General features: G+C 38.3%; 2 protein-coding genes across 2 annotated transcripts; one reads left to right on the top strand and one right to left on the bottom strand.

Moving 5' to 3' along the window:
- The first annotated feature begins 730 nt into the window (after window positions 1-730).
- lamb3 (laminin subunit beta 3) lies at window positions 731-14,253 on the top strand. The gene is made up of 23 exons (XM_067398888.1): window positions 731-820; window positions 913-960; window positions 2,314-2,468; window positions 4,095-4,209; window positions 4,516-4,589; window positions 4,664-4,855; window positions 6,872-6,935; window positions 7,014-7,201; window positions 7,296-7,416; window positions 7,530-7,718; window positions 7,813-7,965; window positions 9,426-9,616; window positions 9,695-9,791; window positions 10,763-11,135; window positions 11,322-11,482; window positions 11,557-11,768; window positions 11,836-12,039; window positions 12,158-12,302; window positions 12,717-12,924; window positions 13,036-13,177; window positions 13,260-13,436; window positions 13,511-13,664; window positions 14,045-14,253. The coding sequence occupies exons 1-23, from the start codon at window positions 766-768 to the stop codon at window positions 14,182-14,184; spliced, it is 3,558 nt and encodes a 1,185-aa protein (XP_067254989.1). The 5' UTR covers window positions 731-765; the 3' UTR covers window positions 14,185-14,253.
- Window positions 14,254-14,524: 271 nt separating this feature from the next.
- Window positions 14,525-26,556, bottom strand: camk1ga (calcium/calmodulin-dependent protein kinase IGa). The gene is made up of 13 exons (XM_067397034.1): window positions 26,422-26,556; window positions 25,206-25,319; window positions 20,773-20,898; window positions 18,802-18,876; window positions 18,566-18,704; window positions 18,330-18,453; window positions 18,175-18,250; window positions 17,977-18,089; window positions 17,725-17,803; window positions 16,859-16,946; window positions 16,439-16,773; window positions 15,131-15,234; window positions 14,525-15,052 (listed from the first exon to the last, which is right to left on the bottom strand). Exons 2-12 carry the CDS (start codon window positions 25,289-25,291, stop codon window positions 15,162-15,164), a joined length of 1,314 nt encoding a protein of 437 aa, XP_067253135.1. The 5' UTR covers window positions 25,292-25,319; window positions 26,422-26,556; the 3' UTR covers window positions 14,525-15,052; window positions 15,131-15,161.
- Window positions 26,557-27,105: the final 549 nt, after the last annotated feature.

Consider the following 27,105-nt stretch of genomic DNA (forward strand, 5'->3'; position numbering starts at 1 on the left):
CCATGTGCTGAAACTGAAATACTACATCCAAAATAATCGAATCAAATCAAAAGCATGTGAATAGTAATCAAATTGAATTAGCCCTAGTCTTAGGTCCTCAGGAGGGACATCTTGTCTCCATGTCTGGTTTCCTGTTACAGTATGTGAGCATTTATTTCTGAATATCTATATGTGTGTTGCTTTGTGTGTACATATAATAAAACACACACGTATGGCAGCGGCGCTCAGGTGTGGCTCCTCCGTCTGCGTGTGCTGAGTCACCGTCTCACCTCAGACGGGACACACCCGACACACACAGAGCTGAAATCAGTGCCTGCAGGCGAAGAGTTTTACAACACACACACACTCACTCTTCATCACACACACTCACTGCTCAGCAAACACACCGGAAACGCCGGACTGTGAGTTTATGAACTTAGATCTCATTCAGAGACTGTATAAATCTGAAGATCACACTCACTTTAATCAGCTCAAACTCCTCTCAGACTGCTGTTAGCGCCCTGAACCGCCGCAGGACATGAATACAGTGTTTATGAATCTGTGTCCATCTCATGTATCATAACAATGAATCACCATTAAATTCCATCTCTGTTACTGTGAGGATGTGAGTGTGTGTGTGTGCGTGTGTGTGTGTGCGTGTTGATTCATGTTATGAAGGGTGTGACGCTGTGATGAAGGGCATAACACACACACACACACACACACACACACACACACACACACAGGTGAGCAGCTCCTGAAATAAAAGCCGAACACAAGCGGCACATGCTGCATTTGAGCACTTCACACATAGAGAACAACAACTTTCACACACAAACCGGTGAGTTCTTCATTTTAACATGGTACATTAACTGTGATTTTAAGTGTCTGTTTGAAAGAAAGTTCAGCTAAAGTTGTGTTTTATCCGTTTAGATCGATATATTGTCTGGATGAAGACGTGGATTTTTCTTTCATTAGCAGGTTTGTTGTGATCAAGCTTTTAACTTTGTTTGGGAAGCACACTCTTTGGGGTCTCCACAGACCCCGGGAAACAAAATGTAATTTTACTCTGTTTATTAATGTTTTTACTTCATATTTGTGCTTTTTGGAGGATTTATCGTATGTTTTTAAATTTATATAAATAAATTAATATTTTTTTTTTATAAACAAAAACAGCTTTTTATGTAAAATTCACTGTATAAAAGACCAACATTTCTAAATTTCATTCATGTGGATAACATGCATAATTTGACATAGTGTAGTGTGAGATTTTTGCCTATCTTTTGGAAAATGCAGTTTTAAAAGTAAAAAATTCACAATTTGCTAAAATCACAATTATAACAATAAAAGCTACTTTTTGTCAAAGTTTAGTATTTTTTAGTATTTAATGAAAAAAATCAGTTTTTCAATATTGTTATATTATGATGAGACCACGCTTACAAAATGGACAAAATTCATACTCAAAATCAACATTTTTGAAAAACTTATTTTTTTCATTACAAAAAATACTAAACTTTGACAAAAAGTAATTTTTATTATCATAATTGTGATTTCATAATATTTAGATATGAATCAGCTGAAAATACTTGTGAAAAGATGTCTTTTAGTCAGTCAAACAGCAAGTAGTGGAGCTCTGCTGCCATCTACTGGATAAAGTGATATTTTTTACTTTTAAAACTGCATTTTCCAAAAGATGGGCAAAAATCTCACACTAAACCATGTCAAATTATCCATGGTATCCCCATGAATGAAATGTGGGTCTTTTATATAGTGGATTTTACATAAAAAGCTGTTTTTGTATAAAAAAAAATATTTTTTTATTTATTTATATAAATTTAAAATATACGATAAATCCTAAAAAACACAAACCGTGCACAAACATGAAGTAAAAACATTAATAAACACAGTAAAATTACATTTGTTTTTTAAAAACAATTATTTTGTTACAAAATTGCATTTTGTTGTCTGAGTGTGAGAAGACCCTGAGTGTGACTTTTTTTCTACACTAACATAAAAACAAGATATCACTCCAATGTTTTATATTATTTGTAGATCTAGAAAGTATTAACAACTGTACAAAGTTTCATGCCATTTGGACAAAGAGAACATTTTTTTTATTTTAGCAAATGTCGTTTGGGGTCTAAAAAGACCCTATAAGGGTTAATCATGATGGTTTTGGGCAGGTATTATAGTAAATCAATGATATTCTTCATTTATTATGTAAATGTCATGATGTATGAATATGCAATAATTCAGCACAGTGGCATATGTCAGTTTTAGCATGATTTTTCCCTGGTAAAGTGCAGTTTTAACACATGTTGTGCTGGTCTGCAGCTCTGTCTGCGGTGTGTTGGGCGCAGCAGGACTGCGGCCGCGGTGCGTGTTACCCTGCGATGGGCGACCTGCTGCTGGGCCGAGAGCAGAGCCTGCACGCCTCCTCCACCTGCGGTCTGATGGGCTCTGAGGTGGTCTGCACTCCACACGGACAGGTGAGTGCCGGAAAACACACGGCTCTTTCAGTCAGACGCATATCTTGGGTTTGGTTTGGTTCTGCTATTGTTGAGTGCCAAGAAACCACACCCAGAGGAACATGTTCAGATGAGATCTTTGTGACGGTTCATTTGAGTATCAGATGTTTCTCCTTAAGCTGCTAACTGTAAATAATCACCCTGAATGAATAGATCTGAATCTTCAATGAGCAGAAATGTTATAATATACTACTTAAATATATCAATATATAGATCATTTAATATTTATTTTACATTACAGTAATGAGAAAGTAAGAGGTAAATGTGTTTAATTGTCATGAAATAATATCATAACACACACAGAAAATCTTAATGGTCCTGAAAAGGGTTGATTATCTTATATTTCTTCTTTCTTTCTCATGATTTGAAGGTGAAATATAAATATAAAGAGTTTCCGTGACATTCCCTCATTTCTGGATTTCATGCTTCGCTAGCAGCAGTTTTTGAGGCTGATTGATTTCGAGTTGAACATGTTTATTCAGGTTATTGCTGATGGTTTGTAAAATGAAATCTTCACATAGGCATTCTGCTCTCATTAAGACATGATGAGACGTAATAATTAACAAACTCAGATTCATCAGCCTGAGGCGACGCTCATCATACAGAGAAATTACATGTTTTTCATGATAATTCAACATATTTTAGCTCTGTGATCTGACTGGATGGCTCATTTATGCCTGTGTTTATTTGAGGGGAAACATCTGAGACAACGTTGATACTCAAATGTATGGATGTATTTTTCCCAACATAAGAAAAAACATCATAATTAAGACAAAAATTGAAATTCTGACTTAAAAGTCATAAATATTACAGCTTTTTAACTTTGATTTTATAATCTCATACTTATGACTTAGTCATAATAGTTTAAAGAAAACTATAAGTCATATTATTATCACTAGTCATGACTTAGTATGTCACAATTTCTACTTCAGATGTCATTATTATGATAAAAAGTCTAAATTATAACATACTAAGTCATAATTATGAGATGAAAAGTTGAAAATATTGCTTATAAATTCATAATTATGGCATAAAAAGTTGAAATCAAAATAATTAATATTACATTGAAATTATAACTTAAAGTCATTGTTACAGCATAAAAAGTCCAAATTTAAATAATTACATACTAATGCAATTATAACTTCAAAAGTCAATTTATGACATCAAAAAGCAAAAATTATGACAAAATTCGAAATTCTGACTTAAAAGTAATAATTATGACAGAAAGTCGTTTTAATGTCATAATTGTCATTATTAATCTAAGTGATAATTTCAGCTTTTAATGTCATAATTATGACATAAAAGTCAAAATTATGCCAGAGAACATAAATATGTTGACTTTGTATGTCATTTTGTTTGTCATTTCGACTTTTAATGTCATAATAATGACATAAAATTCTAAATTATTTCTTAGTATGCCCACTTTTTGTCATGTTAATGACTTTTTATGTCATTAAGATGATTTACCAACTTTTTTCTTATGTGGTGAAAATGTCCTCCAAAAACATATCTGAGAACTGCTTTACATCGTAACACAGTAACACAGAGTCCAAGTCAAATGTCTAAAGCGAGCTGTCTGTGTCCCAGTGGAAGATGAAATGTTGTCCGTGTGACTCTCGGAACCCCGCGGCGTATAATGCTCACAGGATCCAGAACGTGATCTCCAGCGTCGGGCCCCACCGATGGTGGCAGTCCAAGAAAGGTATAAAAACAACATTCTGTAAGAGAGATTTACTTAAACATCTCTTTATATGTGTCAGGTGTTTGTACGTACAAGTTTGGCTGACGTATGTAGGCTATTTAAAGGCCATTTACTCTACCAAACTGTAGTAGTTTTTAGCCTACTTTTAATTCATTTTAATTAAATACTTAGATTTATTTGTAGTTCATAAAATGTATTAGTTTCAAGATTATGCAGTACAGTTTGATGGAAACTTGCATGGGAAAAAAAGTATTTGTGACTCCATCATTTAAAGGTTTTCCAGTGTTAATTGTGTGTTTATTCCAGATGTGAGTACCGTGACGCTGCAGCTGGATTTAAATGGAATGTATCAGCTGGAATCCGTCTTACTGTCTTTTAAGGTATCTGATTCGTCTCATTACCTTTATTTTATGTGAAAGTGCCACTTTCTAACGGCTGGTTTTCTCATCCATAGGGCCCGAGGCCTGATGCGCTGATCATCGAGAGGTCGAGGGATTTCGGGCGCTCTTGGCAGCCCGTCCTGTACATGGCCACCGACTGTCCGTCCACCTTTCCTCAGGTGGGCACGTCGTTCCCTCGCAGCCTCCAGGACACTTACTGCTACACACTGCCCTCCACCGCTGACGATCCCTACAGGGACCAGAAGGTATGAAAATCATCAGAAACTTGACATAAAAAGTCAAAATTATTACATTCTTACTCATATTTATGAGATGAAAAGTCAAAATTATGACAGTCATATTTATAAAGTCAAAATTATGACTTAAAAAGAAAATTATGTTAGAAATTTTAAATAATGACAGTCAAAATTATGACAAAAAAGGTCAAAGTTCATTCAAAATCAAAACTATGACATTCTAATTCAAAAAGTGGAAATCATGACATTCTAAAATATATCAAAAAGTCAAACTTGTGGATTAAAAGTCATAATTATAACAAAAAGTATGTCAAAAAATTATGAAATGTATGAAAATTATGAAATATTATTAAATTATGACAAAAGTTGAAATTATGACAAACAGTCAAAATTATGACATACTGTCATAATTATGAGATGGAAAGTCAAAATTATATCTTAAAAAGTTATAATTAATACAAATATTCAATAAAAACTCAAAATTATAACATGCTAAGTCCTAGTCCTATCACCTAACGACTACAGCCCCATTGACTCCCTGTGTCAATGCATTGATGAAATTAAAAATTGGATGTGCCTAAACTTCCTTCAGTTAAACAAAGACAAAACTGAAGTCATTGTGTTTGGAAACAAAGATGAAGTTCTCAAAGTGAACATGTACCTTCACTCTAGGGGTCAAACAACTAAAAATCAAGTCAGGAATCTTGGTGTGATTTTGGGGTCAGTTTCAGTAGCCATGTAAAGACAGTAACTAAATCAGCATATTATCATCTCAAAAATATTGCAAGAATTAGATGCTTTATCTCCAGTCAAGACTTAGAGAAACTTGTTCATGCTTTCATCACCAGCCGGCTGGATTATTGTAATGGGCTCCTCACTGGTCTTCCCAAAAAGACCATAAGACAGCTGCAGCTCGTACAGAACGCTGCTGCCAGGATTCTAAGCAGAACTAGAAAACATGAACACATCACACCAGTCCTCAGGTCCTTGCACTGGCTTCCAGTTGCATTTAGAATTGATTTTAAAGTACTGTTACTTGTTTATAAATCACTCAATGGTCTAGGACCTCAATACATTGCAGATATGTTCATAGTATATAAAGCAGATCACTCAGATCATCAGGATCAAGTCATTTAGAAATACCAAGGGTTCACTCAAAGCAAGGAGAGTCTGCTTTTAGCTGTTACGCCAGCCGCAGCTGGAACCAGCTTCCAGAAGAGATCAGGTGTGCTCCAACAGTAGCCACATTCAAATCCAGAATCAAAACACATCTTTTTATCTATGCATTTGCTGATTGAGCACTGTGCTATGTCCGAACTGTTTGCACTTTATTTTATACGTATTATCTTTTTATTTCTTTAAATTCTTTTCCTGTTTTTATTTCATTTTTAATGTATTTTTATATCTTTTATGTATCATCATGATTCTGACTTTTAATGCATTTTAAATCCAAATAGCAAAATTATCTGTTTATTCCTTATGTTCTATTTTTATTCTTCTTCTTTATGTAAAGCACTTTGAATTACCATTGTGTATGAAATGTGCTATACAAATAAAATTGCCTTGCCTTGCCTAAGTCATGAGAAGAAAAGCCGAAATTATTAGATACTAATAAATAATGATAATAAAACGTTAAATTTGTGACATTCGTAAATCATAAATGTCATGAATATGTCAAAAAGTTTAAGTTTTGACATAAAAAGTTAAAATGATGACAAAAATTATTACATAAAAAGTCAGTTATGATAAAAAATGGACAAAAAAGTCAAAACTATGACATACTTATTCATGATAACAAAAAATTGAAATCATGACATTCTAAGTCATAAATATGTCAAAAAGTTTAAGTTTTGACATAAAAATTCATAATTATGACATACCAATTCATAATGGCTTAACTTGAAATTATGACTCATTATTATAACTTTTTGACTTATGTCATAATTATAACTTTTTATATTATAGTTATGATTTACCAAAGCATGATTTTGTGTTTTTAATAAACTGGCTCCATCCTCTCCCCAGGTTTACTTTTATCCTCTCCGTCAGTTCACAAACGTCGACCTACCGAACGAATACAAGATTGAAGGTGAGATGTTTTGACTTTATGAGATTGACTGATTATTATCTACCCGATCGGATGATTGACGGCTGCTTTGACCCTCAGTGGCGTCCGGGTTCACGGCTCTGCGGGTCAATCTGACCCAGTTGGGTTCGGTGCCCAGTATGCCGGGCCGCAGTCTGAGTCAGTTTTACGCCCTGCGCGAGATGAAGGTCATCGGCTCCTGCTTCTGCCACGGACACGCCGACCGCTGCCTCCACGACACCAGCAGCAACCGCCTGCCCAACGCACAGGTCAAACACACACACACACACACACACACACACACACTACACACACATACTGTAAAGCTCACACAGCTCATGCATGTGTGTTTGTGTTCTGCAGGTGGGAAGCGTGTGTGACTGTCAGCACAACACGGCCGGTGTGAACTGTGAGCGATGTGACGACTTCTATAACGACCTTCCCTGGACACCAGCGGAGAGCGGAAACACACACACCTGCAAACGTACGTCAGATATTGAATACAGTTTCACTGCACAAAGAAAGAGAGAATAGAAATCACAGCTCAAATCACTTCAAAGAAAGGGCAGAAGTATTATGTTGGTGTGTTTTGTGCAGGTTGTGACTGTAATAATCACGCCGATCGCTGTCACTTTGACCCGGCGCGGTACGAGGCGACGGGCCGCCGCAGCGGAGGAGTGTGTGACGGCTGTTCACATCACACCACAGGACCCAACTGTGAGCGCTGCATCCAAAACTACTACCCAAACCCTTTGAGCGACATGAGGAGCACCGACGCCTGCCTGCGTGAGGATACACACTCTCACATACACACTCACACACACACACACACACAATACACATGTGGATGATGATGCTGATGATGAAGGTCTGTCCTCAGGCTGTCTGTGTGACCCCGCGGGCTCTGAGAACGGCGGTCAGTGTGACCGGACAGGAGTGTGTGTGTGTAAAGCTAACGTGGAGGGCGAACGCTGCGACCGCTGTAAAGCCGGATACTACAACCTCAACGCCAACAATCTTCTCGGCTGCTCCAGTGAGTCACGGCATCCGACACATATTCAATATCCATATAAAACAAGGATAGATTCATATTACATTCACACAAAAATAATAGCTAGTTAGTAAGTTAGTTAGCTAGTTAGTAAGTTAGCTAGGTAGTTAGTTGGTTAGTAAGTTAGTAAATTAGTAAGTTATTTTAAAAATTAGTAAATTAGTAAGTTAGTTTGTAAGTTAGTAAATTAGAAAGTTAGTTCATAAGTTAGTAAATTAGTAAGTTAGCTAGTAAGTTAGCTAGTTAGTAAGTTAGTAAATTAGTAAGTTAGTTTGTAAGTTAGTAAATTAGTAAGTTAGTTCATAAGTTAGTAAATTAGTAAGTTAACTAGTTAGTAAATTAGTAAGTTAGTTTGTAAGTTAGTAAATTAGAAAGTTAGCTAGTAAGTTAGCTAGTAAATTAGTAAGTTAGTTTGTAAGTTAGTAAATTAGTGAGTTAGTTCATAAGTTAGTAAATTAGTAAGTTAGCTAGTTAGTAAGTTAGTACATTAATAAGTTAGTAAGTTAGCTAGGTAGTAAGTTGGTTAGTAAGTTAGTAAATTAGTAAGTTAGTTCATAAGTTAGTAAATTAGTAAGTTAGTTAGCTAGTTAGTAAGTTAGCAAGGTAGTAAGTTAGTTAGTAATTTAGCTATTTAGTAAGTTAGTAAATTAGTAAGTTAGCTAGCTAGTAAGTTGTTTAGTAAGTTAGTAAATTATTAAGTTCTAGAGTTAGTAAATTAGTACGTTAGTTACTAAGTTAGCTAGTTAGTATGTTAGTAAATTAGTAAGTTAGTTAGTTAGCTAGTCGGTAAGTTAGCAAGGTAGTAAGTTAGTTAGTAATTTAGCTATTTAGTAAGTTAGTAAATTAGTAAGTTAGTTAGCTAGTCTGTAAGTTAGCAAGGTAGTAAGTTAGTTAGTAAGTTAGCTATTTAGTAAGTTAGTAAATTAGTAAGTTAGTTAGTAAGTTAGCTATTTAGTAAGTTAGTAAATTAATAAGTTAGTTAGTAAGTTAGAAATTTAGTAAGTTATTTAGTTAGTTAGCAAATTAGTACATTAGTAAATTAGTAAGTTAGTTAGTTAGTTTTATTGTCACCAAGGTGGAAATTTGTTTTTGGCTAAAGACATCAACAACCTAGAGACGGAGAATACAAAATACATTTCATTTAATTGAACATTTTAGCACTTAATTTATGTTTTAATATCTTATGTTATCCTCTCGGCTGCTCCAGTGAGTCACGGCATTCAACACATATTCAATAATCCATATAAAAACACAAGGATCGATTCATATTACATTCACACAAAAATAATTAATACATATTAAATTAGCAATAAATAAATATAACATTTTAAATGAAATAAAGGTCTTCAAGATGAATGTGTTTAATGAGTGTGTGTGTGTGTGTGTGTGTGTGTGTGTGTGTGTGTGTGTGTGTGTGTGTGTGTGTGTGTGTGTGTGTTCAGAGTGCTCCTGTTCTGTCGGGTCGGTCAGCAGTGTATGTAACCAGCTGACGGGTCAGTGTGTGTGTCGCCCTAACATGGAGGGTTTAGCGTGTGACCGCTGTGCTGCGGGTTACTGGAACCCGTCATCGCCCAACGGCTGCCAACCATGTGACTGTGACCCCATCAACGCCCGCAGCACCACCTGTGACCAGGTACATACAGTCACACACATCATCACACACACACACTTACACACAGGAGGTTCTTACGTGTCTTTCTTTGTGGTTTAGCGCACAGGTCAGTGTCCTTGTCGTCATGGCATCGGGGGCCGGACTTGCAGCGGTTGTCCTGACAACACATATGGAAATCCACAGATTGGCTGCAGACGTGAGTGTTTCCTGCCGACACGAACACGACATTCATTCCTTTCACATGTCAACAGCTCACTATATAGTTAGCTAGCTAAATTGTTAGTACGTTAGTAAGTTAGTAAATTAGTAACTTAGTACATTAGTAAGTTAATTAGTAAGTTAGTTAGTAAGTTAGCTAGTTAGTATGTTAGTTAGTAGGTTAGTAAATTAGTAAGTTAGTACGTTAGTAAGTTAATTAGTAAGTTAGTAAGTTAGCTAGTTAGTATGTTAGCTAGCTAGGTTAGTAAATTACTTAGTAAGTTAATTAGTAAGTTAGTTAGCTAGTTAGTACAATAGTTAGTAGGTTAGTAAATTAGTAAGTAAGTTAGTACTTTAACAAGTTAATTAGTAAGTTAGTTAGATAGTAAGTTAGTTAATAAGTTAGTAGGTATGTTAGTACGTTAGTTAGTATGTTAGTAAATTAGTAAGATAGTTAGTAAGTTAGTAAATTTGCAAGTTAATTAGTAAGTTATTTATATAGTAAGTTAGTTAGATAGTTAAGTTAATTAGTAAGTTAGCTAGTTAGTAAGTTAGTAAATTAGTTAGAAATTTAGCAAGTTAATTAGTAGGTTAGTTAGTAAGTTAGTAAATTAGTAGGTAAGTTAGTAAGTTAGCAAGTTAATTAGTAAGTTAGTATAATTAGTTAGTAAGTTAGTTAGATAGATACTAAGTCAGTTAAATAGTTATGTTAATTAGTAAGTTAGCTAGTTAGCTAGTAAGTTAGTAAATTAGTAAATTAGTAAGTTAGTAAGTTAGTTAGTTTTATTGTCACCAAGGTGGAAATTTATTTTTGGCTACAGACATCAACAATCTAGAGATAGAGAATACAAAATACATTTAATTTAATTGAACATTTTAGCATTTAATTTATGTTTTTTTTGTGTTTATTTTAATGTATTTGTTGTGTTTAATACAATGTAACACTGAAATGTTTGGTTTGTGTGTCAGAGTGTGACTGTGAGCGTTCAGGCACCGTGTTGGGTGGCTGCGATAAACGCACGGGTGCGTGCCTCTGTAAACCAGGCATTACCGGCGCCCGCTGTGACGTCTGCGCCCGTGGCCACTGCGCCAGTTTCCCAGAATGCCCGGCATGCCCGTCCTGCTTCTTCAGCATGAACACCCGCCTGCAGGAGCTCACGCTCGGCCTGGAGCGTCTCTCCAACACCCTGCTGTCCTCCAGCGGCCGGCCGACGTCCAGCGACACGAGCCGCAGGATCCAGGCACTCCGGGACTCTCTCATACTGATCCAGGAGTCTGTGTCTGTCCCGCTGCAATCCAGCCGTGCACTGACCCAAGCCCAGCAGAGACTCGACGCACTCCGGTACACACACACACTCACACACATGCTCTTTTTTTGGGGATATAAAGGTACAATAAAAAAATAAACAGGTGGTGTAAATGGGCATCTATAAATGACGACAGAGTTTGACAGAGTTTTTTCAAACTGAAGCTCCATCAGAGTTCATTTAAACATGAAGTCATCCTAACATCCCGCCGCTCTTTCCAGGTCTCAGATGAATGGCTTGAGTGACGATCTGCTGTCGCAGCCACAGGACCGAGAGCTGGAGCGAAGTCTGGACGAGCTGCAGACGCTCCTGTCGTCCCTACGTCTGGAATACTTCACCCGGAGAGACGCCTTCACCAATGGCGCCGGATCCACCAATGCCAGTGCGTATCCAGCTCTCCGTCTATAGCATCTGATTCTGTAGCTTGATCGCTAATGTAAACCTTCTCGCTCTCAGGTGCCTTCTACGCCATTCAGAAGTCGTATGAGACATCGACCGACGCCGTCAAGAGAGCCAACACCACCATAGACTCCCTGAAGAAGTCCGAGGGCATGAGAGAAAACGCACTGGGCGACCTGAACGCCGTGCAGCCAGGAAACACTAAAGACCTGCAGAAGCTGAAGAAGGATATGGCGACGCGGCCCAATCTGACACCCATCGCCACCAAGGTGAGATATTCGCTGACGGAAAGAGTTTGTTTATAGCTGAACGGGTCAGTAAAGGTGTATTTGACAGGTGTGCGGTGGTGATCGTGTGGAGCCCTGCACTCCAGAGAGCTGCGGAGGTGACCTGTGTCCTCCTGACGGAGCGCCCCCGTGTGGAGCGGAGGAAGCCTGCACAGGAGCACTGCCAAACGCTAACAAGGCCTTTCAGGACGCCGACGAGGTCAAGGCCAAACTACAGGAGCTCAACGACAAAATCACACTAGCAGCAGCGCAGGTACCAACACACAACACACTTTCACTATGACCGCACAAGACCAGCTAGCAAGACTAATAAGTATAGTCCGTTTTGAATTTACATTGACTTACATTGACATTGATTCTCTGAAATACAGATACAGGATGCTGAAGATTCGGTCAATAAGGTACGAATGTCCACTGATGAGCTGGCCAATCAGATCAAGCAGGTGCGAGCCAACGTGGACGGAGACCTGAAGGACACCAAAGACTTCATCAACACACTGAAGGACTTCCTGTCAGGTCAGTAACACACTCGTGTCACTGCTTGAACTTTATTTTGATATGCTTTATTATGTAGTGTGCAGTTAAGTGCTGTAGCATGTAGTGTAGCGTTGTGAAGTGCTGTAGTATGTAGTATAGCATTGTAAAGTGTTTTAGTATGTAGTGTGCAGTGCAACGCTTTAGTATGTATTATTCAGTACAGTACAGTAGTATGTAGTGTAGCGTTGTAAAGTGTTGTAGTATGTAGTATAGCATTGTAAAGTGTTTTAGTATGTAGTGTGCAGTGCAACGCTTTAGTATGTATTATTCAGTACAGCACAGTAGTATGTAGTGTAGCGTTGTAAAGTTCTGTAGTATGTAGTGTTTGGTAAAGTGCAGTAGTATGTAGTGTGCAGTGCAGTGTTGTAAAGATCTGTGTCTCACCCGTCTCAGAGCCTCACTCAGACCCGGATCAGGTCCAGCGGGTGTGCGAGGCGGTTCTGGAGGCGCGGTTCCCCCTGACCGTGGAGCAGCTGAAGCAGAAGCTGAAGGAGCTGCAGGATCTGACGTCCTCTCTGCCCGACAGCAGCAGCGTCCTGACGGCCACCGGCCCGCAGCTGGAGAACGCCAGACGCCTGCTGGACGCGGCCCGCGACACACGGTACGCCAACAGCGCTTCCGACGTTTAGAACGTAGCTCTGAAGTTCACGCAGAATTCCTATTGATTATTTTGTTCAGAATTTTTTGGCTGATGTGAAACTGTGATCTGCAGAGATGCTGCGTTTGGCATCCAGCAGGACGGCGAGAGCCTTCTGAAGGCGATGGAAGACAACGAGGACATTTTAGACGACCTGGAGAACAAAATCCAGCAGAGCGTCGACATCGCTAACAACGTCAAGAAGGACGTCAAGCAGGTCAGTTCGAGTCATGTGTGCGGAAACAACAGAAACGACGTCAGAACTCAAATTAACATGATTTATCTCCTGTCTCTCTCAGATAGAGGATGCGCTGGTTCCCGCCGAGCAGGGGATTGTGGGTATCTCAGGGCTGCTGGGTGATATTCGCCCCCTGCTGGATGAGTTGAAGAATGACATGACGACAGGAAAAGCGCTAGCGAACGAAGCTCAAGATCAGGCAAATTCGGCTCAAGATGAGGCCGACGAGGCCGCACAGGTACCCAGACACACCCAACGCTCACCTGTTCTAGTCAGTGATGGTTCTGTTAGTAAACAAGCATGTGTTTGTAGGAACTGGAGGCCTTAAAAGAAGAGTTAGAGAGGATGAAACGGGCCGCGGAGGAAAACACACAGGCTGGGGAAGACGGCGCCCGTCTACTAAAACTGCAGGAGGAGGCGGAGTCTCTGATGACGGACACCTCCGACATCATGAATGCTTTGAAAGGTAACGCCCACAAAACATCCATCCCATAATGTCATGCACACACATTACCGCTCATATGGTTTATGAACGATTGTAATCATTGAATCAGAGTTATGAATCAGTAAATAGACTCAATTCACTGAATCTGCTCATTTGAATCAAATGATAGCTTCAGTAAGTTGATTTGATTGCTTCAGTGAATCAATTCCATGATTCAAACAAGTCAATTCACTATTTGAATACATTAAGAATTGATCCACTGTATCAGAGTTGGTCGAATGAACTGAACTGACACTGTTTTTGTGACTAAAGGTTCAATTTTTAATGCATTTTAGAATAAAATCAAAACATCCATCCCATTATAACCCATGGTAACCGCTCGTGTTGTTTGTGTCTCTCAGATAAGGAGGCGTCCATACGGCAGCAAGCGGCAGCGATTGAGGAGAACGGCGCGCGACTGTCCGGTCTGGACGCTCAGGTGGAGATGCTCAGAGATGATATTCGCAATAAAGTCACCAGACTGAGCATTTGTCAGGGCTGATGACGCACAAATAACACACAATAAACAACATGAACACTGAGAGGATTGTGAGTGTGTTATATTTACAGCATACCACACTGTAGAATGCATACTAAAATGAGTATGTTGTGATCAATAAAACTAGTAACTCTTTCCCAGTGTTTTCACTGCTATACAGTAGGGGGCGCTCTTACACATCTTCTGAAAGAGTGCAGAATCTCCTGATCAAAACACAGGTGAAGCAGCAGCAGAAACAAGCGACTGAAGCACTGCTGATGTTGATAACATGATTTTCTCATTTTCCTCCACATTCAAGTGTTGCATGATTCATTCATTCTCCAGGACATGGTGTTGGTGTGTAAACAGTTTTATTTGATGTTTTTTAATACAGACATACAGCAGCATATTTATAGATTTCAGCAGGGGTCTGTGATCATGACACACACTTAATAAGCCCCTAAACTGAGCTTTAAACAGATCAAATGCTCTTATAAGCACATATAAAACACAAACAGAGAGAGTATAACTGCGAGGATGAGTTTTAAATAAGAAAATAATATTTAAACACAGTCCTTTAGTATTTCTGACAGTAAAAACACTCAAACACGCAGCCGTTCACAGTAGAACAGTGGCACATGTGACGCGTCCTTCCCATGATGCACCCTGATCAGCTCACCACGGGTGTAAATATGACTACTGTACATGAATATGCAGACAGTAATACGATAAACAGACCGTACGGTCTCGCGGCTCAATCCCTGAGAGGGATGGCGTTCCCAGCCTCCATAAAATGACACGTTGTCTAGTCAGAGATGAAGGTTTGAGAAGCGGATGTGTGCGGTTGGCACTCGTGTGACTCGTCTGTGACGCACAGATGAACACACAGGATCTGAGAGAGAGAAGAAGAGACGTCAAACACCCTCATGATCACGTGACGGTCAAAGCGGAGGCCAGAGTGGATACTCACTTCATTTGACTGACAGCTGTCATTCAGACGATTACATCACAGAGCAAACCCCGGTCTGCAGGGTCTGGCCACGCCCATCTGTGCCATGAATCATTTTGTCCGATCTGAAACGCAGAGGAAACTTGGATTTAATGAATTAGCCAATGCAATAAGCAAAAAAACTGCACAATTCTACATTCGAATGTATATTTATGTTCATTTTAAAAGCAATAAACTGCAATATTTATCAGCACTTGTTGCATTCAACTGTTTAAAAGCATGAGAAACGCCACATGGAGACTTCAGGATGAGTGATGATGCAAATGAATCACTGAATCAGAGCAGTGACATATGGTTCACTGAATCTGCTCATTTGGATCAGTGAACCGATTAGTTTGAGTCACTGGCTCGATTAATTTAGTTGATTCACTTAGTTGAAATAACTATTTGAATCTGTTAGGAATCGATTCACTGAATCAGAATTATGAATCGACTCATTGAAATTTCAGTTAAACAAATTGGACTGATCGACTTTAATAAAAACATCTCATTTGTGATTTGAACATGGAATAATTGTGAAACTAGAAACGCTCTTTGGGAATTGTGATTTTTTTGGGATCCAATTTAAATCAGGACTGCATGATTTCTTTATGAAAGGTGCTATCCCAGAATGCACTGCTCTGAGTTCAGTAAAAACGGCCCAGGATGGCGGACGGAGTGGGAAATGAATCACAAACAATTATAAACAGCAATATTTATTAACACTTGTTGCATTAAACTATTTAAAATCATGAGAAATGCTACATGGAGACTTCAGGAGACATTAGGGTGATGATGCAAATGAGTCAGAGCTGTGAATCAGTGAATAGACATATTTGGTTTACTGAATGAAGTAATTTGGATCAGTGAGTCGATTCAATTGAATCACAGAGTCGATTCGATGATCCGAATAAATCGATTCAGTGAATCAAATGAGTCGATTCACTCGGTTGAATTTAAGAAACAACTATTTGAATCCATTAGGAATCGACTCACTGAATCAGAGTTGTGAATTGACTCGATGGAATTTAGTTTGAACACATTGGACTGACCAACTTGAATAAAACTCTCATTTATGATTTGAAATAGACATGCTCTTTGGGAATTGTGATTTTTTTTTTCAAATTCAAAAGCAGCACTGCATGAATTCTTTATGAACGGTGCTATCCCAGAATGGACTGCTCTGAGTTCAGTGAAAATGGCCCAGGATGGTGAATCACAGATGTATTAAAAGCTCTCTATTTTGCACATGATGCTGCCTGAGAAGGTAGCCGCAGATTTCAACATTACCTGTTGGCGGCGCACTCCGGCGCGCACAGGTCAGACTCTGAGTGATACGCGTGTTGACCGCTCTCAGAGATGACCAGCGCGTGCATCGGCTCGCTGTAGCACGCCTTGAGCGGGCCCCGCCCCCTGCTGCCATCAGCGTGAGGAGACAGGCTCATGTGACTGCATGAGGGGTTCCCATTGGTGTCCAGCTCGTCGGGGGCCGGGTTGGAAGACGAGACGTCCAGCACCTCGATCAGCGGGGTCGGGCTCGTGGTCTTAGCCGGGGACGCAGGGTCAGCGTGGGCGAGCTGCAGCCTTCGCATGTGACTGACCGCCATCGTCACATTGATGGCTCGCTGAAACACACACACACGGTCATACAGATGCTGAGTCATTCACAGAGACACAGAACGAGTCGATACGTCATCCGCTCTCTCTCACCTTCCACTTGGATTTGGCAAAGTTCTTCTGCATCTGCTCACAGACGGACTTAATAATATTGTCGTTGTGCGCCGTGTCTCCAATTATCCTGCACAAAGAGAACAGCAGCTCAATTATTCGTGAAACAACATGTTTATTCATACAATTATCTGCATGTTTATTTATACTTTTCATGAATAAGAATGATTATTCATCGCGTTTATTCATGAATCAACATACTTGTTGCAAAATCCATGTTTTTTCATGAATCAGTATATTTAGTTATGAATATGCATGTTTTATGCATTAGTTTGTTTATTCATGCATAAGTATGTTGATTCATCATGAGGTTTTCATGAATCAGTGTTTATTCATGCTTATTTTAAAATGAATGTTTATTCTAGTGCACACAAATACATTTACAAACTTTTATGTTAGATGCGATTCATCGATTTGACAGCAATACTTTATTCATAAATCAGTATACTTATTTATGAATCTGCATACTTATTTATACATTTGTTTATTCATGAATAAACACGATTCATCAAACATGTTTTTTTTTCATGAATCAGTGTTTATCCATGAATCAACATGCTTATTTCAAAATGAATCAGTATATTTTTATGCATTAGTTTATTTATGTATGTACTTCATTAACATTTGTCATGCATAAGTATGTTTATTCATGAATCAGCATGTTTGATTATTAATAAGTCAATATGGTATTGAATGATTATGTTTATTATTTAATCATGAATTAGTATATTTCTCTTCGGCTCAGCAGGTTCAGGTTTTTTCATGTTTCAATATGTTAATTCATATTTAGTCGTGATTTTCAGTCCACATATAAGACGTTTTCTGAGATTCTCAGAGGTGTTTCTCACCATGGATGAGCGAGCGCTTGTTCAGTTGTGTAGCGTTTTGAAGGGTTCTTCTCCAGCATGTGCCTGATAAAGTCCTTCGCTGCAGAAATCAGGACAAACCACAATTATTCACAAATATATATTTTTTAAATAGGGGCAGGGCTCACAATTTAAAAAAGGACCCATGTTTGAATAATGCCTATGTTGTAGTGCAGCTGATGGCCTACAGGTGGCAGTAATGACACTTCATCAGAACAAGTGTTTCCGACCCACCTGACTCAGAGATTTCGTCCCAGTAGGGCGAGTGGAACGCATATTCTGCCTTCATGATCTTGGAGAAAAGGCGTGTTTCATTCTCCTCGTAAAATGGTGGGTAGCCGCTCAACCTAAACAAACACACGAAGAGATCAGCGTTTGAGGAAAAACACAACTGATCGGCTCTCAAGAGTGTCTGTATGACGGCATACTCACAGGATGTACGTTATGACGCCGATAGACCAGCAGTCCACAGCTTTACTGTACGGTTTCTGAGCCAGAACCTCCGGAGCTGATGAGAATCATCACAGTAATGAGAATCATGACCATCACAGGCATTCAGATGTTTGGTTGTGTAAAACCGTTCGTACCAACATATCCTGGTGTTCCGCAGGCGGTGGACATCACGCCGTGATCGGCCATCTTCGACAGACCAAAGTCACTGATCATGATCTTGGCGTTCTCTTCTGGACTGTAGTACAGCAGGTTCTCAGGCTACAGACACACAAAACCACATTAATGACATTTTACGCCCTTGATGATGTTTTTGGCTCTACTAGAATAGGTTTTCCTGCTTGATGGATTAGAAGATCAACCTCTCTCTCACCTTCAGGTCTCTGTGGACGATGCTGTTCTGATGCAGGTAGGACACGGCCTCCAGGACCTGTTTGATCACACGGCTGGCGTCTTTTTCTGTGTAAACACCTCGATCCAGAATACGGTCAAACAGCTCTCCGCCCGACACCCTTCACAGACACGAAAACGTGCAAATTAACACACATGCTAAAAGACGCGTGTAGGATTGTGTTTGAGTGTATATTTCAGGCATTATCAAACACGTACAGCTCCATGACCAGGTAATAGTGTGTTCTCGTTTCGTAGAAATCTTCCAATCCCACCACATTATCATGCTTTATCCTGAAAGAGAGAGAGAGAGAGATTCACTGTGTTGGAATTTAACGGCTTAAAAAAAATTCTACTTGCTTTCCACTTTTGTTCATAAAATTACTTAAATTAAAATTAACTACTATTTAAATTAATATTTAAAAAAAATACTATAAAAATGAATTGAATGTGGTTTGTGACTTTTGGATCAGAGTGTATTTGGTCATTGGATCAAAGCGCTGTCAATCACCGCCATTGATTCGCTTCCTATAGACCACAAATCTCTGTCCAGCATGAAGTCAAGACATCGAGGATGCTAAATTGCGAGCAGATTTTTGATTTCTCAAAAAGTTTGCCTGTGGCGTTGAAACAAATTTATGGTGAAAAAAGGGAAACAGGAAGTGTGTTATAACTTCTGCATAGATTAATTGATTTTGATGAAACTTCAGTTGTGTTCGTTGTAGGAGGCCAATCACATGGTTGTGACTATTGTGAGTCAAAGTCAGCAGGAAGTGTATCACTTTTAAAATGCTTTGAAATCACCCTCTTAATTTTAACCAATTTGCTTCGGACTTCGTCATAATAATGTCAAGACACTGAAGATGCACATCTGTGAAAGGATTCTTGATATCTTGAATACTGTTGTCATGGCAACGTATAAAACTTTAATATTCTTTATGGGGGTTTCTGAGGCACTTAGCATGCTTCAAATTGCATGAAACTCGACACACACATCAGACTTGCCAGCCAGAAGACAATTGGGGTGGAGGAGGGCCTCTATAGCGCCATCTTCAGTCTAAAGTTGTAGTTTAGTTTTACCTATAGTCACCAAACTCTGAACATATATTGTTCTCATCGAGCCGGACAACTTTCTATTTTACAGTCATTAGCTCAGACCAACAGGAAGTCAGATATTTAGGTTTGAATGTGGATTTTTTGAATAATCAGGTTCTGAGTTAAGTGCTCCTCAGAGTACATGCAATCAACTGCCACCAAACTTGGTCAACATGAAATAAAAACACTGAAGATGCTAAATTGCGAACAATTATAGGATATCTTGAACTGTGTTGCCATGGCAAGTGATTTAAGTAATGACAAAAAGGGGACACAGGAAGTGTCTTATATTATGTAAAATCATTATTTGATTTAAATTAAATTAAGATGTTTGTTGCCCATCATGCACAGGTTACTGTAAGCCACCGGGGTGGCGGTGGCACTGGGGCTTGGGCCCGTCATCGCTGCTTGCAGCTATATTTTAAAATATCGCCAGTATTTATTCTGATGATTTTCTTGTGTCTGATCATGCTATACGTAGCTAGTACGAGTAACAAAATGTTTTCTGTGTCCAAATTTGCCTACAGTAACTGACACCTAAACCAACATTTTACGAATAGTAATCTGAAAATATTTACAAATGATCACCCTAATACAAGTAATGTAAATGTACTTGCGTCTTACATATGCTTCATACTTAAGTCTTGCGTTCTTACTCTATTATTGGCTATCATTAGATATAGGACTATACAGCCATCTAGTGGTTATACCCTGGTATTGCAGATGATAAACGGTGCATGATTTAGAGGTAAATATTTAGTAACATCCCCCTTAACATAAAATAATATCAAAGAAAAAATGTTATTGAACTAATGTATAGCACAAATATGTGTTTGTTCTCATAAAACTCTTCCCTCATTAATTTGTATGTCCATCTATAAGTGTTGTTTGCTCTGTTTAATATTAGGATTTTGTTTAAAATCCCCCATGCGACCTCGCCCCGCTACATCAAGCCCCACCCCCCTGTGAAATGTGTTCCTGCGGCTATGGTCTAGGGTTGGTGGTCTGTATGTGGAGTCAGACGTGCTTGTTTTAGTGTTCTGCAGTGTTGGTGATAATTATCTCTGGTGATTGCGTCTCATTGCTTTCTCGTACCTCTTCAGCACCTTGATCTCGTTCTCAAGGTTCGAGTGTTGCAGCTGTTTTTTCTTCACACACTTCAGGGCATAGAAATTCCCTGTCTTTCTCTCTCTCACCAGGTAGACCTCAGAAAATGAGCCCCTGCAGAAACAGTTAAAAGTATATAAACATTTGAACACAACAGAATGAGTGAGTTCGAGTTACTGCGTGGAGATCAGCACTAATCTATCAGCACAAGGCTGTGTTGTGTGTCCAGCTTGTTCCAGTAAAGACCCACCTGGTCTATCTTGAGTCCACCTCTCCCATGAATAACTGTCCTAGAAGGAGGATTACTGTGCGTTGCATAACAGACCCAATGCAGCACCTCGCAACTCATTACCCACAATGCCTTTAATCCAGAACACTCTAGTGATCACCTAGCAATGCCTGGCCACCACCCAGAACAACACTGCAACCACCTGGCAACATGTCCTCACCATGCTTGGCACGTTCTCAAACCATCTGATTATCACAGATTTGAGATTGAGAACATAATAATCTTTACTCCAGGTTAAGTTACTTCGGTTTGAGTCACCGTTTGGCTGTTGCCCATTGATGATTGAATGATTACTCGAAGTCAATCAGATCTTGCCAGTTCTCCAAATGTGCTGTAAACCACATGTGTGCAGCAGCCAATTATGACACTCATTCTAGACACTATGAATAATTCATCCATAATTAACAAGAAAATTTAGCTCAATTAGCAAAGATTCGTTAGATTTAGTTCTCTTTTGGACACAAATTTGGATACAAATCCCGGTGGTGGTATAGCTTAGTAAACCCGCCTCAGTAATCCTTTAATTAACTAGTGTCAGGATGTTCTCTGATGTCTGTGGCTCATTCACCTGCAGATGAAGATTGACATGTGTCCAAACTCTCTCTCAGACACGGTCAACAAACTCCTGACAAACATTTCTGAATATCAACTTAAAAATATTTAAAAAATCATGCCTTATAATGTCTAATAATACCTCATAAAGCTGAATAACACTTCATACCGATTCACTCCTTAATTCTTCTCTATTCCTCAGTATGCCTTGCTATGCTTTGAAACACCTCATACTTTCTCATACAGATTCATAGTAGCTGATATTCTAGCACCTCATGATGCTTCAAAACGTCTCATAGCACTTCATACTGCTTCACAACATTTCATAACATGTCATAACGTGTCACAGTGCTACAAAATGCTTCATAGAAACTTATAAATCGTCATAACACTTCACAATACCTCAGTACAATTCACAAAGCTACATAACACCTTATAGATTCCCATAATGTTTCACAACACTTCAAAAACCTTCATAGCACCTCATAATGTTTCCTAACCCCTCATAGAGTGTTTGTAGTGGCTATTAAAGCTTCATAAGTTAAGTCAAGTCAAGTCAAGTCAAATTTATTTATATAGCGCTTTTTACAATTGGTAATTGTTCAAAGCAGCTTTACATATTAGAAGCACAGAAAAAAGAGAAGTGGTTAAAAATAAGCTGTACAAGCAAGCGTGGTAATGTGTAACATATACAAGATGGTGCTACATTAAGCCAATGTCGGCTGACTTCCAGGGGTGGAAAAAAAACAGCGTGCTAACACTGGGAAAAAAGTCCTAGGAGGGAAAAAAACCCTTGGAAGATATATATAATATATGTAAATGGATATGGAGATCAAAATCTGAATTATACATTTTTATTATAGAGATTAAAAATAGATTATATAACATTTTGGAACACTTTCTAATGCTCCATAACAACTCATAAATGTTCATAAAGCTTCATAACACAACAGAATGCTTTATGACATACTGCTTCATTAAATTTCATAAAGCTTCATAACACTTTATAAAGATATTTACACTGCCTCATAATGGTTCAGTATACCTTATGAAGCATCCTTACACATTATAGTGGCCCGTAAAGCATTATAACACTTCAAAAAGCTTCATAACAGCTCATAACACTTCATAACCTAAAGAGTGTCTCTGAAAGCTTCATAACATTTCAGAATGCTCTGAAACGACATGATTATAATTAAACCTGTTAATGCTTCAAAACCCTTCAAAAAGTGTCATAAGGGCTCATATTGCCTCTTAAAGCTTCATAGCATTTTTGCCCACATTATAATCCACTTCATAACATCTTATAGTGTCTCATACTGATTTATAACATTTCATAAAGCTTTATACCCCATGTCATAAGAGCTTATAGCACCACATAACATTTTGGAACAGTTTGTAATAGTTCATAAAGCTTCATAAAACTTTTCAATGCCTCATAGTGGATTTTTATGCCTTACAAAGCTTCATAACACCCCATAAAGCCTCACAACATCTTATAATGCTTCAAAAAGCTTCATGGCCATCCATAAACACATTTTACTTCACAATGCTTTATAATAGTTCAGTACAGCCTTACAAAGCTTCCTCACATTTTGCAGTGCCCCATGCTACTTCATAACATCCCATAATACTTCATAACTCTTCATAAAGCTTACTGTATACTGACCCTTAAAGCTTCATTGCACTTTTGCCCACTTTATAATTCCTCATAACACAAATTTGATAGTTCAGTAAAGCTTTACGAAGTTCTGAAGAATTATAAAGTGAGCAAAAATGCTATGAAGCTGCAGTTTAATCATATCGAGTCTCAGCAGCACATGTCCAGTCTGTGAGGAGCGTTACGTCACATTAAATCAAATTTATAACATTTCATAAAGCTTCATAACACCTCATAATGCTTCATGACCCTTCATTAAGTGTCATAGGAGCTTATAGCACCAGTTATAGCAAGCTTTGTAACATTTTGTAACGCTTTGTAATGCTTCATAACACCTAATAATGCTTCATACCCCTTCATAAAGTGTCGTAAGAGCTTACTATACTGTATATTGACTCTTAAAGCTTCATAGCATTTTGGCCCAGTTCATAACCCTTCATAACAACCCATGATGATTCGTAAAGCTTCATAACACTTTACAATGATTTATAATGGTACAGTAAAGCCTTCCAAAGCCTTATAGTGTCCTATTCTGATTTATAATATTTCAGAAAGCTTCATAGCACCTCATAATGCTTTATAACCCTTCATAAACAGTTTTACGAGCTTACAGCGCCTCTTAAAGCTTCATAACATTTCAGATCACTTTGTAATGATTCATAACAACTCATAACACTTCAAAAAGCTTCATCGCACCTCATAATGCTTCAAAAACCTTCCTTAAGTGTCATAGGAGATAATAGTGTCTCTTAAAGCTTTATAACATTTTGAAACAATCTGTAATAGTTCATAAAGCTTCATAAAACTTTGCAGTGCCTCACAATAGTTCGTTATGTCCTTTCTGTATATTGACTCTTAAAGCTTCATAGCATTTTGGCCCAGTTCATAACCCTTCATAACAACCCATGATGATTCGTAAAGCTTCATAACACTTTACAATGATTTATAATGGTACAGTAAAGCCTTCCAAAGCCTTATAGTGTCCTATTCTGATTTATAATATTTCAGAAAGCTTCATAGCACCTCATAATGCTTTATAACCCTTCATAAACAGTTTTACGAGCTTACAGCGCCTCTTAAAGCTTCATAACATTTCAGATCACTTTGTAATGATTCATAACAACTCATAACACTTCAAAAAGCTTCATCGCACCTCATAATGCTTCAAAAACCTTCCTTAAGTGTCATAGGAGATAATAGTGTCTCTTAAAGCTTTATAACATTTTGAAACAATCTGTAATAGTTCATAAAGCTTCATAAAACTTTGCAGTGCCTCACAATAGTTCGTTATGTCCTTTCTGTATATTGACTCTTAAAGCTTCATAGCATTTTGGCCCAGTTCATAACCCTTCATAACAACCCATGATGATTCGTAAAGCTTCATAACACTTTACAATGATTTATAATGGTACAGTAAAGCCTTCCAAAGCCTTATAGTGTCCAATTCTGATTTATGATATTTCATGAAGCTTCATAACCCTTCATAACCCGACTTGACCTGATATCACTTCAAAAAGCTTCATCGCACCTCATAATGCTTCATAACCCTTCCTAAAGTGCCATAGGAGATAACAGTGCCTCTTAAAGCTTTATAACATTTCAGAATGCTTCATAACACTTCTGTACATCATTCTGTATCAGCGCTAAACAGTTCCTTCAGGTGTTTCTCAACAGGAGCAAGAGGATGAACGGCTTCATTGATAAAAATGTCCCCTGGCCCTCAATCCGTTAATCTGTGTCTCAGGCTCAGATTACCGCTGCTGTCTAACGCATGTGTCTCCTCTGAGAAATAAAGCTGCTAATCCTGTAATAGTGCTCAGGATCGCAAAAACACCTTCATGAGCGCTGAACTGATTTCTGACCGGCAGACATGAAGTTCAGCGTCTCCTCAGAAAATCACAATGAATTTTTGATACTTACGATCCCAGAACTTCCTTGAAGTCAAAAACATCCTTGATGTTGTCTGTGATTTTCTTCCAGCTGCAGTTGATCTCCTTCCGACCCATCGCGGCTCAAGTTTTCAGAAACTGACTCCTGCAGAAAATATAAACACACAGCTGTCGCGTTAATTCATGATCGCACTTACATAAACCATCACATGTGTGTCTGTTCATGTTCATAATCCTTCACTCTTATATAAACGTCAGTCGCTCACACTAATGAATCTGAGTGCATTTCTGAGAAGTGTTTTGACCTCTGACCTCTGATCTTTCTCTATGTAGGTTATCGCATTTAACTCTCACACTGAAAAGACCATCATCATCATCATCATCTGAACTAACAATGCTTCTACAGCATTTATTAATCTTAACTAATATTAATTTCAACATTTACTAATGCATTATTACAATCAATTAATGCAGTATGAACAAACATTTTACTAACAGTAACAAAGACTAAAAATGCTTTAAAAATGTACTGTTTGTTGATTCAATTCAGCTAACGCAAACGTAAATGAGATCTTATTGTACAGTCATTCATTTCACTTAATAACATTAACAAACATTATAATGTTGCCCAGATAATTGGTGAACATGCATTTGAATAATTAAGAGTAATACACGTCACAATGCCTAGTTCAATAAAGCTTTACAAAGTTTTCTAACATCTTATAGTGCCTCATAATACTTCATAACTCTTCATAAAGCGCTTACTGTATATCGACTCTTAAATCTTCATTGCATTTTTGCCCACTTTATAATTCTCATTTAATAGTTCAGTAAAGTTTTCTAACATCTTATAGTGTCTCATACTGATTTATAACATTTCATAAAGCTTCATAACACATCATAATGCTTCATGAACCTTCAAAAAGTGTCATAGGAGCTTACAGCACCTCTCAACATTATGCGACGCTTCAAAACACCTAATAATGCTTCATATCCCTTCATAATGTGTCATCCACTTCACTTACTAACATTAACAAACATTATAAACATTTATAACGCATTTGAATAGTTAAGAATAGTAATTAAACTGTAATATATTTTGATATTCAGGACTGAAGAACTAAAGATCTGTTCTGCATTACATTTGAAAATGGTTATCATTTACATTTATATTTGGTATTTAAATGTTCTCAACATTAAACTACAGTTGAAATGTTAGTTCAGATGAATGAAGATGTCAGTCTTACCCGGAGCGGACAGGAGGAGAGATGCTGCTGCTGATGATGAGGAGATGTTGAGCATCTACCTGAACTCTCACGCGCTCGCTGCAGCTTCAGAAGCTCGCGCGGTGGGCGGGGCCGAGGCGCGTGACGTCATTCGCGGTCACCTGAGAGCCAGATCATAATAACCTTCCCTGCAAATACTGCATTGCAAATATTAAATATGCTAACTTGTGCATTAATGATGAAGAAAAACATTAACATTAATATTATTATTTTTTGTGTGACGTGGCGAAAAACTGGGAAATTATGTATAAAGCAATAATGTGTTTTACAAAAGAATATATTTTCATTAAAACGATATGAAAACAGGGGGATTTTATTACATGTTTGTGGTTTAGAACATAACTGATTGCTACGTGTGCAGCTTAACGCGTGACGCGCGCGCGCGCGCGGACTCACCTGGGAGAACAGGTGCGCGCTGAATCATTTCACTGAGTGTTTTATAATCTAATATAGTTTTTGCATCATGCTCGAGTTCATTCTGTTTATCAGCGCCATGTGTGTGTGTGTGTGTATAATCACATGTATGATATCTGTTGGTAATATGATTAGCTATATGTGCTCTCAAGTGAAGCACGCTGCTGAACGCACATGAATCTCCATGAGCTGCAGTTTAATCAGATCGAGTCTCAGCTGCACATGTTCAGC

The sequence above is a fragment of the Chanodichthys erythropterus genome, chromosome 10, assembly GCF_024489055.1.
Source record: "Chanodichthys erythropterus isolate Z2021 chromosome 10, ASM2448905v1, whole genome shotgun sequence".
Classification (NCBI taxonomy): domain Eukaryota; kingdom Metazoa; phylum Chordata; class Actinopteri; order Cypriniformes; family Xenocyprididae; genus Chanodichthys; species Chanodichthys erythropterus.

Coding starts and splice junctions, on each gene's coding strand:
- lamb3 (XM_067398888.1), top strand. CDS start 766: ATGCTGCATTTGAGCACTTCACACATAGAGAACAACAACTTTCACACA. Junction 9,617..9,694: donor GCAGCACCACCTGTGACCAG/GTACATACAGTC, acceptor TTTGTGGTTTAG/CGCACAGGTCAGTGTCCTTG. Junction 12,040..12,157: donor TCACACTAGCAGCAGCGCAG/GTACCAACACAC, acceptor TCTGAAATACAG/ATACAGGATGCTGAAGATTC.
- camk1ga (XM_067397034.1), bottom strand. CDS start 25,291: ATGGGTCGGAAGGAGATCAACTGCAGCTGGAAGAAAATCACAGACAAC. Junction 20,899..25,205: donor TTCAAGGAAGTTCTGGGATC/GTAAGTATCAAA, acceptor CTGTTTCTGCAG/GGGCTCATTTTCTGAGGTCT. Junction 16,947..17,724: donor CAAGCGCTCGCTCATCCATG/GTGAGAAACACC, acceptor CTCTTTGTGCAG/GATAATTGGAGACACGGCGC.